Source organism: Fistularia commersonii, chromosome 28 (genome assembly GCF_037954325.1).
Source record: "Fistularia commersonii isolate RoL2024-O1a breed Wild chromosome 28, RoL_Fcom_v1.0, whole genome shotgun sequence".
NCBI classification, from domain to species: Eukaryota; Metazoa; Chordata; class Actinopteri; order Syngnathiformes; family Fistulariidae; genus Fistularia; species Fistularia commersonii.
In genome coordinates this window covers 5,403,248-5,420,966 of record NC_141311.1, presented here as the reverse complement: position 1 = coordinate 5,420,966, position 17,719 = coordinate 5,403,248, and the positions used below count along the sequence as shown (strand labels likewise).

General features: G+C 39.6%; 3 protein-coding genes across 7 annotated transcripts; 1 reads left to right on the top strand and 2 right to left on the bottom strand.

The window, feature by feature from the left end:
- The first annotated feature begins 966 nt into the window (after positions 1–966).
- Positions 967–3,241, top strand: mpg (N-methylpurine DNA glycosylase). The gene is made up of 3 exons (XM_086175547.1): positions 967–1,310; positions 2,099–2,303; positions 2,484–3,241. Exons 1-3 carry the CDS (start codon positions 1,077–1,079, stop codon positions 2,924–2,926), a joined length of 882 nt encoding a protein of 293 aa, XP_086031673.1. The 5' UTR covers positions 967–1,076; the 3' UTR covers positions 2,927–3,241.
- Positions 3,199–16,634, bottom strand: nprl3 (NPR3-like, GATOR1 complex subunit). 5 transcript variants are annotated; one of them, XM_086175542.1, is made up of 15 exons: positions 16,579–16,634; positions 13,428–13,859; positions 12,661–12,730; positions 11,229–11,267; positions 10,390–10,522; positions 9,827–9,901; positions 8,647–8,800; positions 8,484–8,565; positions 8,240–8,377; positions 6,691–6,847; positions 6,123–6,229; positions 5,708–5,837; positions 4,463–4,652; positions 4,181–4,373; positions 3,199–3,860 (listed from the first exon to the last, which is right to left on the bottom strand). In XM_086175542.1, the coding sequence occupies exons 2-15, from the start codon at positions 13,621–13,623 to the stop codon at positions 3,695–3,697; spliced, it is 1,830 nt and encodes a 609-aa protein (XP_086031668.1). In that variant the 5' UTR covers positions 13,624–13,859; positions 16,579–16,634; the 3' UTR covers positions 3,199–3,694. The 5 variants fall into 5 exon arrangements, with proteins under 5 accessions (XP_086031668.1, XP_086031670.1, XP_086031671.1 ...); XM_086175544.1 differs by lacking the exon at positions 16,579–16,634 and having other exon boundaries at positions 13,428–13,592; positions 13,740–16,511; XM_086175545.1 differs by lacking the exon at positions 16,579–16,634 and adding an exon at positions 11,984–12,073 and having other exon boundaries at positions 13,428–13,494.
- LOC147217312 (hemoglobin embryonic subunit alpha-like) lies at positions 16,597–17,575 on the bottom strand. Its single transcript, XM_086175548.1, has 3 exons — positions 17,347–17,575; positions 16,984–17,191; positions 16,597–16,791 (listed from the first exon to the last, which is right to left on the bottom strand). The coding sequence occupies exons 1-3, from the start codon at positions 17,442–17,444 to the stop codon at positions 16,663–16,665; spliced, it is 435 nt and encodes a 144-aa protein (XP_086031674.1). The 5' UTR covers positions 17,445–17,575; the 3' UTR covers positions 16,597–16,662.
- Positions 17,576–17,719: the final 144 nt, after the last annotated feature.

Genomic DNA, 17,719 nt, shown 5'->3' with positions numbered 1-17,719 from the left:
TTTACTTTGAGGCATTACTCTGTCACATACTGTTAGTCCTCCATAAAAGCCACATGCAACCACAGTCCCCTGGGCCAAATTGGCGCCATCCACATCCTGGGCACAGGCAGGCGTGAGCACTATATATAACCACTTATTAGAGTAGACTGTTTTCAAATGACAGTGAAGAGATTAGACAGCAGCAGGGAAGGACCACTGTTTTGGCCCACATCAGCAAGTTTGTCCATTACGTAAAAGAGGAAATACGGCTTGATAATTTTGTTAAAAATAGCTCTTTGTCACAGAACCTACAATCCAAACACCGCACTGATCTGTGGCCTCAGGTTGTAAAGGACACATCTGCAATAACTACACAAGACGCTCCTTGCAAAGACACACACTCAATCCTTTGGATCAAATGTCTCAAGTTAAACATCTTAAAGTAGGCGTTGTGTTGTTTTGTCCAAAGCTGCAGAGAGACAAGCATGTTTTAAGTGTCAATGTTAATTTCCTGTGAAGGAGTGGTTGCACTTGGGGACGGGCTCTTTGATGTATAGAGACCTTCTTTGGAAGAAATACATCATTCCCATCGAAGCTTCTAATCGGCACGAAAAGCCAAAAATAGTTTGACATCCGGGTATAGTACTCTGCATTGTGCAGCCCAGAGTGCAAAAGCACAGCACTTTCACAGGATGAACCAGCTAACTGGAATTTGGATAAAATTGCATTGTGGCAAACTTATCAAAAGTAATCAATGTATGTATATATATATACATAATACATATTCATATATATGATTACTGTGATACGTTGATTTTGAATATTGCTGCATCTCTTTTGACGTATAAAAATATTGAATAATAATTGGCCAGTGTGCATCACGTGATGGTGTAATGACGCAGTTCCGCCACTGCGTCGCGCTGTTGTCTCACTGCTTTAACGCGCGGTCCCTTTAAGAGAATCAAAACAAGAAGTCACTTCCTTCCTGTTTGGAGGATCCAGTTTTGCCGCTGATTGATAGAACGTGGAATGAGTTCAACCGTGAAATGAGTTTACTGTCTAAAGAGGCCAGAGGAGATGTAACTTAGGTTGAGTTAATGGCGGAGAGAAAGAGAAAGCTGAGAGCATCCGATCACACAGAAAGAACAACCGTAGACAAGACAGCGGTTGTGGTTTCACCTGCAAAACAGAGGAGTCTCCTTCGCGGTGCCAGCTCTCCTCACAATGTCGACACGAACCGTAGTCCTTATTTTCCCGGCGCGGCAGCCAGACTGGGAGCGGACTTCTTTCAGCAGCCCTGCGTCAGTTTGGCCCAAGCGTTCCTCGGCAAGGTAACGCCGAGACCACCCATTCTCCTCAAGGAGGAATGTTAGGGCCTTTCGGTCAAATCAATATAATTTGTCATGAAAACACACTGACACAAGCCGGCACGACTGTTCCGGAAGTCAACCGGATGTAATAAGCGATGCCGATAAAACTACTTCCGGTATGGGATATCACGACACACACTAAATTAATACCATGCCTTTACCAAATCCGTACGTGAATTACATTTCCATTTTCTACGACATTATTTTTTAATCTTGTGGCAGTTTTGGGTTAAGTTTTTAGACTATAGCGTCGAATGACGCTTTTATTGTGAAAGTCAACTGGAAAGGGGAGTTCTGGGAGTGAGACGCTGAACTGTTTGTTTTTTTTAAGCTCACTAAAGGTTATGAGAAGCACCATGATTTTCTTCCTGCTGTGGAGGAAATGTGCGCGCGCACACACACATGCACGCAAGCATCGCGCAGTTTAATTCAAAACAAACAAAAAAGACTTCCTATTATCTTCATCAAGGTGTCATATAACGTTTCACACCGTGCAATTATTTTCTAATCAAGTACATTTCAAATGTCCAGCTTCGTCTTTTTGAGTCGTCCACATTCTGTGTTGAAAACTTAATAAATGTACTTTCCAGAATCACATCCTGATTTGTTACTGCAAATGAAACTAACACCATGTGGTGATCCTACTGGACTTACTCTTCGATCACTTGGAAATTATTACAATGAAAGAAACTAACCCTTTAAGAGATGAACTCATGCCATCCTTCGATATTCTGCACGACGCCCTGCAGGTGCTGGTCCGCAGGTGTGATGATGGAACAGAACTGAGAGGACGCATAGTTGAAACTGAAGCATACCTCGGGGGGGTGGACAAAGCATCACACTCTGCGGGGGGGAAACGCACCGAAAGGAATATGGCAATGTTCATGAAGCCCGGCACAATCTATGTGTATCCTATTTATGGCATCTACCTCTGTATGAACGTGTCCAGTGAAGGTAACAGCACTAACCACCCATCTATATAAACTAAAAATATGACCATCCAGAGGCTTCTTCTTAATGATAACATTAAATCTATAGAGCAGTTTGTTTTCTTTATCTGATGGGTTAAGGGCAAAGGAAGTAGACAGAGTGGAGCCATGTTGACTCATGTGTATTGTGTGCTGTTTTGCTCAGGGGAGGGAGCTGCTGTGCTGCTGCGCTCCCTCGAGCCCCTGCAGGGTCAGCCAGTCATGAGGCAGCTGAGAGCAGCCAGACGCAGAGAGGGAGCTCGGCATCTGAAGGACAAAGAACTGTGCAATGTGCCCTCCAAGCTGTGCCAGGCTCTGAATATACCCCGCAGTTTCGACCGTCGAGATCTAGCTTTGGACCCAGAGGTGTGGTTGGAGAACTCAGAAGCAGCAGAACTCTATGATATAGTTTCAGCTCCACGAGTTGGCATTGAGTCACATGGAGAATGGGCCGAGAAGCCATTAAGGTTTTATTTCCGCGGGCATTCCTGCGTTAGTGTGGTGAATAAAGAGGCAGAGGCAAGGCTCTTGTGTGGGAATGAAAGGAATGAATTAGATTCAAGGCTGGAGCTTGACACAGGACACGGACACAGTGCCAAAATGGATTAATATTCCTGCAACTGTTCTGCCAACTGCTCCCTGTTGACCTCATCAGTCAGGTTTAAAAACTTGACATCTTCCAAGAATCTCTGCAAGATCATATTTAAGAAGTGGGAATTAAAACTGATATTATTACATTATAATGTGAGGGTCTCAAACCGATTTTGTATTTGAAAACAATGTACCTTGCCCTCAAATGATGCTGATGTGAATGAGTGCTGCAAAAGGATCGGCAATTATTCACACTTCAGTTGTCTAAAAATGGTATGAGTCATCAGTCTGTTTTGTCTTCTAACTTTTTAATAAACATCCATACTTGTGCAATTCTCTTCTCAGTGATTTCACAGATGTTTGAAATTCTCCACTTCCACACAAGGCAAAGACCGCCAGTCTGATGTTTTGACTCTGTCCGTTTAGAGTTCCGTTTCTCTTCCCCACCTCTGGGATTCCTGAAGAGAGGTAGTTGGATGTCTGGAATGATCATTACCCAGCACCCACCTCTGTGGATCAAACTCATCTGAGACAGGAGGACTAAGGCAATCCCCCTCCCCCAGTCTAACAATACTGAGTGAACACTTCAAGGTACAAAATAATTTAACATTCAAGCAACATTTAGCTTATGAGTGAAAAATCTTCAGTGTAAATATTAAGGCTGGTTCTGACCTGTGTGCGAGTCTGTTTGAAAACAACACATTGAGTGTCAGTTTGTTGTGAGCACAGCAGGGCTTCTTTCAAATAGAAATATTTTCCACTTGGCGAGACACTGCCTCTGCGCCGCTACTCCATGGGTGACTGGAAGATTGAAATAATGGGGTCCTCATGGTTAGTCACCACAAGGACACTGCGGAACTTGTCAAAAAGTGTCTTGAGCTGAGAACGCCTCAAATTTTCATTGTACATAATCTCTTCCAGGTGGTGGTGTCCCCGGAAATAGTGCAGCAGCCTAGAAACAAAAAAATAAGTAGTTAAAAGCTTACTGCTCACTGAAGTATGGCATTCTGAGGGCACCTTTTATTACTGCTGGGTAGCTACACTTCACCAACAGCTGGAACTTTTTAAACACCTTTTAATTGAAATATGTTCACAGTTAACTGCTGGAAAATGGTCTGTTCTTCAGACAATAGTCTTATTAAACTCAGAATACATTTGCCTAGAGAAAATTTATATTTTGCTTTACTTAGTATAAATGGAGATTCATCATTTAATAAATCACTGAATCTAAACTTAAAAAACGTCTAGTTTTTCAGTTGGATGCTGAATTACCTGGCAAACATGCGCAAATCCTCTGAATTTTGGGCTGCAGGGATGTTGAGAATAACCTGCCTCTCGTGATCAGACAGACTGGCCAGTAGAGTCTCTGTCATCCTTTTGTTCAGAGGGGAGTCTCCACCAGGCACAAGCTCCGCACTGGAGTTGTCCATACTGGGGCTGGTGAGTGTCATATCATCACTACTGGCTGCAAATGACCAGATAAATGGTTGCAGCTTAGCTGTTACGCCCTTGGCAATGGTAAGGGCCGAGCAGCGGAGATGAGTAATGGCTTACTTGGGGAACCAAAGCTGAGTGCGCTGGGAGTGCTCAGACTGCGGCCCCCAACTCGCGCAGCCAGTGGGGGGTCTTCGTCTCTCAAGCTTGGCTCGTCCTCACTGGGTGGTACCAGCAAGCAGACATACGTGTGCAGCTGAATCAGCAGGCGGCGCTGCAGCATCCACACCACCATCTGGATCAGTTGAGCCTGCTCGGGAACAAACAGGACAACGGTTGAACACGGGAGGGACAAATCTCCTGCGTCTCTAACCAGGTCAAATATGCTTTCAATCGCAAAAGGGGCCCACACAAACTCCAGATATAGTCATGAAAAAGAACCACAGCTCTGATCTTGTTCTCATTAAAAATACAGGCCACAGATGCTGGAAGTGATGTCTCCTGACCATTTATAATTTATTACGGATGCACGAACATTTTTGCCAAAATTAGATGGCCTCCAAGTATACAAGACGGTTCTGCTCTTTAGCACAAATTATTAGGGATGATAATGCAAAGTTTTTTGACACCAACATCAACAACAAAATCAAATATTTTATATGGATGCTTTGATTTGTGATTGCATTTATGTGTCTGAGGATTCACAGGTTTTTAGCTCTGTTGCCACTGAAGAGGAAAAAACAGAAACAATATAAAAACAAACATGTGAAAACACTCTGTTGACATCTGAAAAGGATGATGTGAAAGAACATTAATGTCTTGTAATACTAACTCCATGAGAAAAGAAAATAGAAAATGTGTTTGGAGGAAAAGTCTTACAGGGAATAGATCGGAAACAGTTCCCTAGATAGATGACTCACTCTGACAAACAAAGACGCAATTACAGCCTTTAAAACAAAAGAGGTATTACAACAGACTTATACTCTTATCATAATATCGTTGTAATCACTTTTATAATTTATTAAAACATCTCTGTAGTCACTTTATAACATTTACTTATTCTACAAAGTTAAAATAGCTCTAAAACCTAAGAAAAATCATTTTCCTTTGCGGTTGTATTAGACACATCATAGTGTTGAACTTATGACAAATAGGTTTTAAATGTGATGTTAATATAACTTGGTCTTCCAAAAGTATTTAGTCTTTTGTACAAAGACAGTTATAATTCCATACCGATATTAACAAATTATTAACAAATATTAACAAAACTTACATTTAATATTTGTTTTTTATTTCTGTATATTTTTCTCAAAAAGGAGAATACGTAAAAGCATGCCAATTTGTTCATGTCTCTCCTGATCTTACCTCTTGGGCAGGAGCCTCCAGGGGGTTTCTGAACTCAGCCAATGAGACGGGCAGTGAGAACTTGGCTAATGTGGAAGGAAGATCATGACCAGGAAACTGCTGCACAAATTGTTCAGCCAGAGAGGAATATCTGTCCAAATGTGGATGGAACATATTATTTGAGAATGCAGGGCCTGGTGACAGAGTTCACTGGATTCATTTTCCAAAATGTTCTGCATATACGATATAAATGTAAGTATAAGTTGCGATTTCTGTTGCTGGTCCTGGTCATTTTTTTCCCACAACATCATAGAGTAAAGAATACAAATATAAAGCATTTTAATCTAAATGTCCAGTATTTGAGACAGTAAATTGGCTAATGGAATTTTAAGTATTAGTTCACAGAACTGTATTGAGTCACATCAAGCTCACTCACAGGCAAATGTTGGCATGAGGAGACAGCATGTAGACGTTGTTCTCACAGAGTGGGTAAATGATGATCGCTTTTCCCCAATAAACCAGATGAGCAGCGATTTGAAAAATCTGACAGGGAACAAAATGCGTATGAATAAAAACAAAATAAAAGGAAATCCAGGAGGAATTGGACATAAGGTGATGGATATCTGCTGAATGGAGATCTCTATTCAAGACAGGAGTATCTCCACTAGATGGCAGTAAAATAACACGTACTAAGATGTATTTTTATTTTCAAGAAATGAAAAAAGTAATTTAAAATGTACTTTTTGATGTAATTTTAAGAAGTACATTTTACATTAGTACATATAGTTAAGGCACCTGTAATCATTGTTTATGCTTAATTTACACACAGATTTGGTGGCATATATTTATGTATTTATTCATCAAAGTTGACAAACTGTCTGTTGTTGATTATTTTAGTAGATGAGCTTAACCACTGTATTTAGTTCTTGGTGCTTTCTGAGAACAGATAATATGTGGGTGTTGTAATGTGTAGGGGAGATAGAGGGCCATTGAGGATCCGGCACCTGGAGAAGGGCCAGGTCCGTATCCTGTGCAAGCTGTTGCAGGTTCTTCACTGCTGAGCACGTTTTGATGAGACGCATCATGGCAGGTGAGCAGTCCAGGGGAAGCTGGTTCAGCAGAGCCTTCTCACTCTCCAGCAGCAGGAGGGCATGATATGGCCTAGGGGAATCACACCAAATGTAATCAAGCTTTGATATAAACTGATCTGCAGCTTTGAATTAAGATTGTGGACAGGATCAAAACTTATTTTCAAGGAACCCAAGATTTGTAAAAAATGAAAGACATATGATATAAATGGTTTTAATGAAAATATAAATCAAATTGTGATGTTAAGATACTTTTAGTAATAAGGAAAAACATTAGGAAGAAAATTATTTTTTCCCTAACTCAAGTTATGGTATCTGAAAATAAAATCTAACATAACTTTGAAAGTGGCTTAGTTCATCTATTAATTGCAGGAATAAGGTAAAAATCATTCTAGTTCAGTGAGATTGCTTGTTCGTGAAACAGGCAAACAGCATTTCTCAAGACTTTTTTCCTCTCACTTTATGAATCAATAACACAATACAAACTTGATGTCTGAATATTGTGATTTCATTAACTTCAAACTCTACTGTCATTAATGTAATTATTTATCTATTTCATACCCTTTTTGCAACATTTGTGGAATTACATTACCAATGCAGATGGAATGTAATTAAACAATGAAAAGTAACTGGATGTTACTATAAAAATACACAATTTTCAAAGTGCATTTTTTGTAGAGTAAGGTGGTCTGAGCTGAGGTAGCTGTGCAGATTGGACAGTAGATGGCAGTGTATTTCACAGGAAACCCGGCATGCGTGCTTCCAACTGTCAATAATAAAGTTCATAAAAGTTCATGGTTTGGATCGGGTTTTTTCAGACACATTACTGATGGTGGTTGGGGCTGTAAATATGTTCAGAGAAGCAGACCGTAGGGAAATGTGTCTATTGATGTCATCCATTAGTAGTTCTTTCATCAGCTTTTTAATTATAAATTTTGCCCTCATTTAACATTTAACTTTTTTTCACAACAAAGTACACTATATTTTTGGGAGCTGTGGGTAAAAAAACATTTGAAAAACAAGAAAGCAGGAAAGTGACAGTCTTGTGTAACTGAAATGTTATACATTTCATTTCCAAGAATGTTCAAGTATGTTTATTATTTTCAAAAATTTTGTATTTCCAAGCTCAAAGGAACATAACAACTAAACACTCATAATTTCCAAGAATGTTCAAGTATGTTTATTATTTTCAAAAATTTTATATTTCCAAGCTCAAAGGAACATAACAACTAAACACTCATAATTTTTTTTATAGTTCAGAAGAGGGAAAGGCCCACTGGGTGGAGTCTGCATGGGTAGTAGTGATAACCTGGTTTTAGTTGACTAGCTGAATAAGGTGCTTCCAAAGGGGGCTATTTTGAGTTATCAAGAGTTCTCTGCACTGTATGAATCAACAACTAATAGATATTTTTCTGGTTTACAGCTTGTCAAATGTAAATAATAGTGTAATTACATAGAGACCTACCGTATGGCTTTAAGGCTGCGCTCTAATGCCTCTGGGGGGATGTAATTGCCACCAATCCTGTGGATCTTATGTGGTAAACAGAAGCTCACCTCCAGCCAGTTGTTAATGTGAAGTCGCACAACACCGGTTGTACAAAGGCTATCAAAGCATCAAAAAAACACAATGAAAATGTGAAAAAGTGAAGTGTATATTTTGGTTAAAAAAAAAAAAGAGAGAAAAAATTTTTGAATACATATACACATACCTGTCATAAGCCTCCTTTAGATCCTTTGCTAACTTACATTTGGGCAGAATTTGTCTAAATGGAGACTGTGGGCTTCCATCAGCTGAATCAGAAAAAGGAGGCATTGCCAAAACAGTCTCACACAAATAGGGTTTTCAAACGTAATGGGCACTATTTGTCTCACTCTCAGTCACTGTAGTGATCTCATCTTGGATGGCCAGCATCAGCTTGGCCTCTCTGGTCAAGTACTGGCAGCGCAGCTCTTCGTGCTGCAGGGCAATAGCAATACGACGGGACAGGTTGTGCATGCAGCTGATGACAGAGGGATCAGCGTTAGCCTGCAAAGAACAAGTGAGGAGAAAATACTACAATATTGACAGAGAACTGCGAGTTATATTCAATACCTAAGCCACCATCACTTTTACATCAATTCAAATTCATGGACATTTTTTTGACAGCATTGCATAACTTTTCTTGGCCTTAAAACACCTCTAACAGAGGTCAATATGCAACTGAAAAAATGATGGGATATTCAAGGGACATCAACAAAATAAGCATAAATCTGTCATCAATCATGGGTGTATTTATTCTACAAAGGTGGCAGGGAACACTTGTCATACATAATTTTTTTATCACATTTCTGACATTTAATGATTGTAAAACATACAATAAGCTATAACCTCTTAAGCGATCCCCAATTTATAAATATATATATGTATATATATATGGTCATATGTGCAAAATAGCCAATATACACTACTATGGAAAATTTAATTAAAAACATTACAATTATCATAAATGATTTTTTAAAAAATCAAAATGGTACAAATAATATGAATACAAATAACAACAATGAACAACAAGGAATTTGAGGGAATATGATGATTATAACCAATATATGAGGGTTACACCAGAATTTTTATGGAATTGAAAAAAATAATTACAGCCACTTGGCTGACGCACTTGACAAAACATGACTGAGCACTTTTCGCACCATGTGACCTAACCAGGGACTGATTCACAGTGACTCAGCATGGGCAGGAACACGCTACGCCTTGCTGAGTAGCATGATTAACCATAGTCAATGTGCCCCTCCTCCCTGAATGGCAATGCTCTTACAGATAATGTATACTGGAATATTATCACTAACAAACACTCCTCCCTTTCAATTTCCAATTTAAAAAATATTTTCCATGCAAACCACCCACAACCAGCTGACTTAATTATGCCCCATGTGCAATGCAAACAGAGCCTTCGCATGTAATAATAACATCAGAGAGAAACTTCATTCAACTGGCAAAACACTTAGAACCAACAACTACAGCAAAACAAAAAAAGTGGCCTCATAATAAAACTTTTCATACCCTTAGTCCAAACACCACATTAAACAGGATCATTGTGGGCATCTCTCGCTTAGGTGAAGGATCCGTTTTAGAGACCTGAAATAATAAATAGGCTTACTTTTCATACAAATAATAGATAATGACATACTAAAATCTGTAAAAGTATAAAGATATAGTTGAATATATGATACGGCCAATACTTTCTCTTTAAGCTTAAGTCTCTAACTGTTGTTTTTTTATGGAAGCCTTTACTTTTGTTCAGCAACAAATGTAGTTAATGAGTTTAATTCTTGCAGAAGGAAAATGTCCATCAATTACAATCAGACTGTTTAATTGGTTAAGAGTAGGGGGAAACATAAGTTTTTTTAATGCTGCTAAACATTTTAAAAGCAGCACTTTTTGGTAAGATTGTATGGGAATTGATTTTTTTTTCAAAATGAGTTGCTATACAAGAAAAAAGATTGGCAGTATGGAGAATGATCTTCAAGTTGTATATGACACATGCCATGACACAGTTCTAAAGAGTTTTCTTCTCTTTGCTGAGCAGAGGTACGCAGATCGGACAGACTTATTGTGTTCCTGACCTGAATAATGGGGGGGTGCTGAAGAAGCGTAGGGTGACCCACAAATCGAACATTGTCTATCTTCAGTTCAAATTTCTTCCCGCACATATCAGATTTGGTGGCCAGGATGGTGGCGAGGATGATGTCAGAAAACCTGGGGGACAGAGTGTTTCACCCAGTGAGGGAGCAGATGTGTACGGAGCAAAAGAAGTTAAATAGAGAACAGTTGGGTTCAGCTATTAAGATTAGCTTAACCAACTACAATTTTAAACATTCCATTCATTCAAATGAACTGAAAAATCCTGATTTGTCTGCCTGAAATACTTGTGTGACTACTGTAGAGGAAGAAATAGAAAGAGGACTCCCTGCAGAAAGTTTCTGTAAGAATAAAGAATGTGAAAGAATCATGCCGGCTTTACTTGAGTAATTCATGCTGCAATCAAAGGGGTAAAGAAGACCAAGTCCCAAATATCCAGAAAAAAAAAATAGATAAAAACAGTACAGAATTAACGCATTGACAGAACTGAAAAGCAGAATGAATTGACTGCATTTATTTGTCTTTTGCTTCATACTGTGGAGTCTACATGCCACAGGTTATTACACCCAATATGAATTAAAACTTCAATCACAGTTTTGAACTATTGGATTTTAACAGAACAAGGAATATAGTACAGAAGAGAAAAACACCGAAATCCTGAATGGACCAAAGCACTGGTTCACTGGATCTGCTACTGAGAGTTCACAAGGATTTTCTTAGATTAGACTCTGGGATCCAGACAGGACACAGAGGAAGGAAGGGGATGTAAAAAGACAGGATGATCTAGGCATAGGAAAGGATGTTTAGAATGATTTGGTCTTACCCTGCTACCAACTGTTCGTCAGTTAGTGAAGATTGTTCTCTGAAATGGGAATTGGGCCATAAAAAAATGGGGGAAAAGCAAACAAAAGGGAAAATGCAACACACAGTTGGGCTGAATGCACAAAAAGGACATCAAAACATCCCGATGAAATTATATTTTGAGTTGTAAAAATGATTGCCGGTGATGCAACTGAAGCAAATAACTAGTTAAGTGGTTTTGATCCAGTATGATGTGAATGGCAGGTGATGCAAAAGCTGATGCTAAAAATGGGATTTTGCAAATGCAACCGTCAAATTCATTTAGTATCAAATTCTTTGTATGCTATGCTATACTATACTATGTAATAACTTGTATTATAAAGGTGGATCTGTAAATTGAGAAGTTAGTTCTCACGATTTTATGTCAGTTATGGCAGTGAACAAGACCAGTGTGAACCCCACCTAAAGCACCTGCAAGTAAAATCCTTAATCTGTCCAGCACGTGCGTTACCTTCTAATGGACAAGTGATACTGACTGAAAGAAAACCTTCTTTTTTTCAAGAAACTTAATGATGGTCAAACAAATTCAATTTTATTTCTTACAAAAAGTAAACTCATAAATAATCTCCGCTGACAAGGATTTTTTGCTTTTTAATTTCACACTATGGGTTTCACTGGCCTCCGTGCATCCTATAGAAGCTGTACTATCTAAATCTAATCAAAAAAATTCCCTCTAGAACATGTTAAGTCTTGATAAAATGATGAAACAAAGGTAACCTGGATATAGTGTTGAAGTCAAACGATTGTTCCATCTGGTGCATCTCTCCACAAGTCTGTCACTTTCTGCTGTTTGCCATACTGAAGAACCTATCAGTTAATAATGGGAAAACAAATTCATATTCTACACTCAACCTTTCATTTCCTTCACTTTTGACTCTTACATTCTCTGTTTATAAACCAACCCTGTGTGATTTGGATTTACTTTTTAGATTTGGTCTGAGAACTTGGTACTTGGTTGGAGCTCAGAGTTGAATCAGTATTTGTGATTACAGGCCAGTGATTTTACCTCTGGGACTTTTGAAAAGCTGGGTTTCATTGTTCAACTACTGGGACAGGGACGACAACAAAACGCACTGAAAGATTATTTGACTGCTTGGGAAATTAAAGCCTTCTTTTTTAAATATTTATATTTTTTATATATATAAAATCTTATTTATTTTATACTTGTTTTGTGGTGTGTAGTAAAGCTCAGTAAACCGTTGCAATGGTTTTCAAGTCATCTTGAAAGTCACAATGAGATTTTTATTACGTTGAAAAGAAAAAACAAATAGAGTTAGAGGGGGAGGACAAATGATAGTAAACACCTAAAGTAACAGTGCCAAGTGACAAATTTTATTACCGTGTGTGCAGTATATACTATTTACATGAAATAAACAAAAAAAGAAAAACAATACCTTGAATCACCATCTTGATCCTCAAGGCCATCACCCGTTGAGTTCAGTGCATATTTATTTCGCTGTTTTGCTTGTGAACAGAGACAGCGGTGTTAACACAAATAGCAATAATACATTTGAACAAAGGTAGCTCAGTAGTAGATCTGGTAGGTTAAGGTATGGAGGTAAACCAAATGATGTATACTGTGAATGATTTCATTTTGACTAGTGATAGGAATCAAAACTTGGTTCAAGCCTAATCCCAGTACAAAACTGTCAGGCAAGTCATGCCTCCCAGTTTGAACAGGCACTTTTTGCTCCTATATTTGAGACAGTTCAAAGTTTCTTGGAAAGGACTGTCATCATTCAATGATATCAAGGACTCTTCATTTGGAAAGTTTATATACATGGTCATCGGAGAAAGGCTTAAATATGAGAACTCTCTTGTTTCTAATATGACTGTTTAGCATTTCACAAAGAACTAAAGTTGGCCCTGACAAAAGGACAAACAGCCCATTCCCTCAAACGAAATACTAAAACCATGACATATTTAGCTATTTTATAGGAAACAAAAGACAGAGGACAACGCACTTATTGACGGGTCCATCATTGCTTCAAACTGAAAATATGCTATTAAAAAGACCTATGATGTATATTGCTGGGCTGTTGTACAAGTGATTTATATCTCAAACTCTTGGTTTTCTATCATTACATGAAATTGGGACTTTGCAGGTTGTAGCCTGTAGCTACAGGCTGACTGATGCTGCTGCTGCTGGAGCTACGCCTACCTGTAAGCGATGACGGACATTCGGCGACTCTCTGGAAGGGATATCGGAAAAGCAGCTTGTTTCCTCTGCTGCCAGAGCTCACCAGGATGACACTAAGAGGGCTGGTTTTATCGCCGCTTCTGTACATGCTATTTGGCGCTTGACTGTACATTGACTTTCGGTCATCTGGCAACCCGGCACAGGGATTGAACATCATGTTAGCATTTTAGCTAACTGAAAGTTAGCTCTGACCTGCTATCGATTTAAACTGAAATTACAAACTACCAGGTGGCAGCGCTAACTTGTTGTCAGCAAAGGCGAGATAATATCTACCAGCAACGGACAATTCAGGACTGGAGTTTTAAGTGAAATATTGAAACTTCGGCTCTGACAGTCATTTCCGCCCGAGCCTGAAGCAGGCGATTATTTTGTGTCACGTTGAAAAGGGTCCGGCTACAAAAGAGAAGATATATAAACGATTCCCCTTTTTCAAACGATAAATCGGACGTTTTGCGTGCGTATTTTTGTTCCTCATGCCTCAATTAATCATTTTTATAATATAATCACAGCAATTACAATGAAATTTTTCATTAAATCTTTCTAAAACGATACTAAAAAATATATTTTAGTCACAAAGATGTGATCTAATAACTTCTTCTTTCGGCTTCTCCCTTCAGGGGTCGCCACAGCGAATCAACTTTCTCCATCTAACCCTGTTCTCTCTATCCTCCTCTCTCACACCAACTGCCTTCATATCCTCTCTCACTACGTACATAAATCTTCTCTTTGGTCTTCCTTGTGATCTCTTGCCTGGCAGCTCCAATCCCAGCATCCGTCTACCAATGTACCAATGTACCAATCTAAGATACCGTTTAATAATTGAGTCACAAAATCTACCGCTGCCTCTCCTAGACACTTCCACACCTCCACAGGTATATCATCACGACCAACTGCTTTCCGACTCTTCATCCTCTTCAATGCCTTCCTCACTTCACTTTTACTAATTTGTGCTACTTTGTGGGCTACAATAGTCACTTCTACCCTTGCCTCTCTTTCATTTTCCACATTCATCAGCTCTTCAAAGTACTCTTTCCATCTTCCCATCACTCTTCTAGCATCTGTCAATACATTTCCCTCTCTATCCTTAATCACCTGGACCTGTTTTACATCCTTTCAATCAATATCTCTCTGTTTCGTCAACCTGTATAGATCATTCTCTCGCTCCTTACTGTCCAATCGAGCATACAGGTCATTGTGCGCCCTTTTTTTTGCCCTTGCTTCCTCTATCTTTACCTTACGTTGTATCTCCCTGAACTCCTGTCTGTTCTCTTCAGTCCTCTAAGTATCCCACCTCTTCTTTGCGAACTGCTTTCTCTGTATATACTCCTGCACTTCCTCATTCCACTACCAAGTCTCCTTATCCTTTCCCTCCAGATGACACACCAAGTACCCTTCTACCTGTCTCCCCAATAGCATTAGCTGTAGTTGTCCAATCATCTGGAAGCTCACCCTGACCACCCAGACCGTTTCTCAAACTCCTTCCTGAAAACCATACAACACTCCTTTCTCTTCAGCTTCCACCACTTTGTCCTCTGCTCTGCCTTTGTCCTCCTGATCTTCTTTGTCATCAGTCATCCTACAAACCACCATCCTATGCTGTCTGGCTACACTTTCATCTACAACTAGTTTGTAGTCACTGATCTCTTTCAGGTTACCTTGTCTATCGCAAGATGTAGTCTACCTGCGTGCTCTTACCTCGGCTCTCATAAGTTACCCTATGTTCCTGTTTTTTCTGTTTTTTCACTACAGCCATTTCCATCCTTTTTGCAAAATCTACCACCATCTGTCCCTCTGCATTTCTATCCTGTAAACTAAATCTGCCCATCACTTCGTCATCCCCTCTATTGCCTTCACCAACATGTCTATTGAAGTCTGCATCAGTTACCACTCTCTCATTTCTGGGGATATTCTGCATCACTTCATTTAACTCATTCCAGAACTCATTCTCCTTCTCTTCAAATTTACATCCCACCTGGGGGGCATAGCCACTAACAACATTGAGCATCCAGTTTCAGACTCATAAGTCTATCTGACATTCTTTTCACCTCCAGAACATTCCTAACAAACTCCTCCTTCAAGATAATTCCTACTCCAATTCTCTTCTTGTCAATTTGATTGTACAACTTAAAGCCTGCTCCTAAGCTTCTAACCTTACTACTTTTCCACCTGGTCTTCTGGACACAGTTTATACACCTTCCTTCTCTACGTCATGTCGACCAATTCTCTACCCTTTTCTGTCATATTTGAAGTCCCTACTCTCAGTCCCAGGCTCTTTCCTTTGCTCTTCCCTCTCTGCTTCCAAAACGTGCCTTCCTTCTCTCCTTCTTTGACCTACAGTAGCCCAGTTTCCACTGGTGCCCTGTAGATCATCGTTACCAATGGCAGTCGTTGTTAACCCGGTCCTTGATCAATCCGGTATGATCTGGTTATTATGGTTGATTCGCATGTTTGGTCTTGGCAAAAGTTTTAAGCCGGATGCCCTCCCTGACACAACCCTCAGCATTTATCTGCTCTTGGAACCGATTCAGGGAGACACACCTCTGTGCCACCCTCGAAGCTGGCTCGGGGAGGCAACGGCCAGTGCCGCCCTGAGGCTGCATTATCTGATCTAACAACTAATTTCTAGAAATAATCTGCAGTATCAAATCTGATTCAATTTGCGGCTCCCTCTTACTCTACTACTACGTTTAAACCAGTCGGGTAGGTTTTTTCGTTTTTCTATGGATATTGCATTTTGTTTTGTAGAATATAGGATACGGGTCAAAAAGAAGATTCAATTCATATTTACCACAAAGTATCAAAACCTGACAGTAATTCGTTTTAGTCAGTAGTCATTTTCTTGTTACTATGAATGTCTCAGGGCCATTCAGAATTCCTGACATCAAGGGACTCTACTATTCAGATAAAATTGAAATTGTGGCCAACGCGCTTACATGGATACTTCTATTGATGAGGACTTTGGATGTGGGTCATTCATTTGAACAAGTTTTGCTTTAGGCTAGATCTTCAGGCAAATACATATTTACAAAAATTATCCTGAAGATGAAATTCCACAAATTTACTATCCTCTTAAAATGACATACACTAAATATCGAGAAAAATAATTACTCACAAAGAAAGCAAGACTGTGTATTATTTTCATGCATTTATTCATGCAGTGTAGCTCATGCATTCATGCATTTTCTGCTCCAGCTGTTTATCTGTACTTCTCGGACAGGGCGCGAGACAGGGCAGCCAGGAACTTGTCCACAGAAACGTGGACCTCCGGGGTGAATTCTTTGGGGAACAGGATGGCCATCGACACCAGGATGTTATGGCTGAGAATCTAAAGAAATAAGACAAAGATGTTATATATGTACTCTATCTGTTTCTCATGAGCTCCCCATCAGTTCTGTATCTGACTCGTAATTAACAATAGAAAAACATAAAGTGGTGCTGTTTAGTTATAGTCTTCTAAAGTCCAATGAGCCACATTTTGTGTCACAGTTCAAACTCAATGAAGGCTTTGAAAACTCACCTTGAAGTTGGCAGGATCCACACGCAGAGTGAAGGCATGCAGCTCACTGAGGTTCAGGAGGCCTGCGGTCAGGTCGTCAATTTTGCCGATAGCAAAAGCAACGCCGCCCATCACAGTGATTCCATGTTTTTTCACATTCGGGGAGTTGGGGCTGACGTCGGCCCAGTGGGCAAAGTAGGTCTTGGTCTGAGGATACACTGTGATCATCCTGCAGAGAAACATGTCAGTGAGTCGGATTCATTCAATGAGGAATCAATAAATAAAGATGAGAAGATGAAATATCATCAAAGTACTGCAAAAAACAAGAGGAAATGAGGAAGATGAAATGACCATTCAATCCATTGCAAAGAGAGGAATATTCACCTGGCCAGAGAATCCTTGCCGATGTCCTCAGACTTTTTGGAAACCACTTTCCAGAAAGCCTTGACTGTTTCCTTGTCCTTATCCGTGAGAGTAGTCATCTTGCTCGTTGATTGTGCTGAACAATGTTGGCAGAGCGGAGTTTTTGGAGATTTTAAAGGATATTATGGTCACACCTCCAGGTATTACACTTCCCTGCCCCTTTCCTGATATGCAGCCCAGAGCCTTGCCCACAAGGCCCCTTGAGATATAAAACCTCCTATCATGTTTGTGGGGCCGAAAACTTGAACACGCCCATTGGCATTTATTCATAAATTCTTAATATTGGATTATTTTAAGTTGAAACACAGTAATATCCAATTAACTATTATCGAAG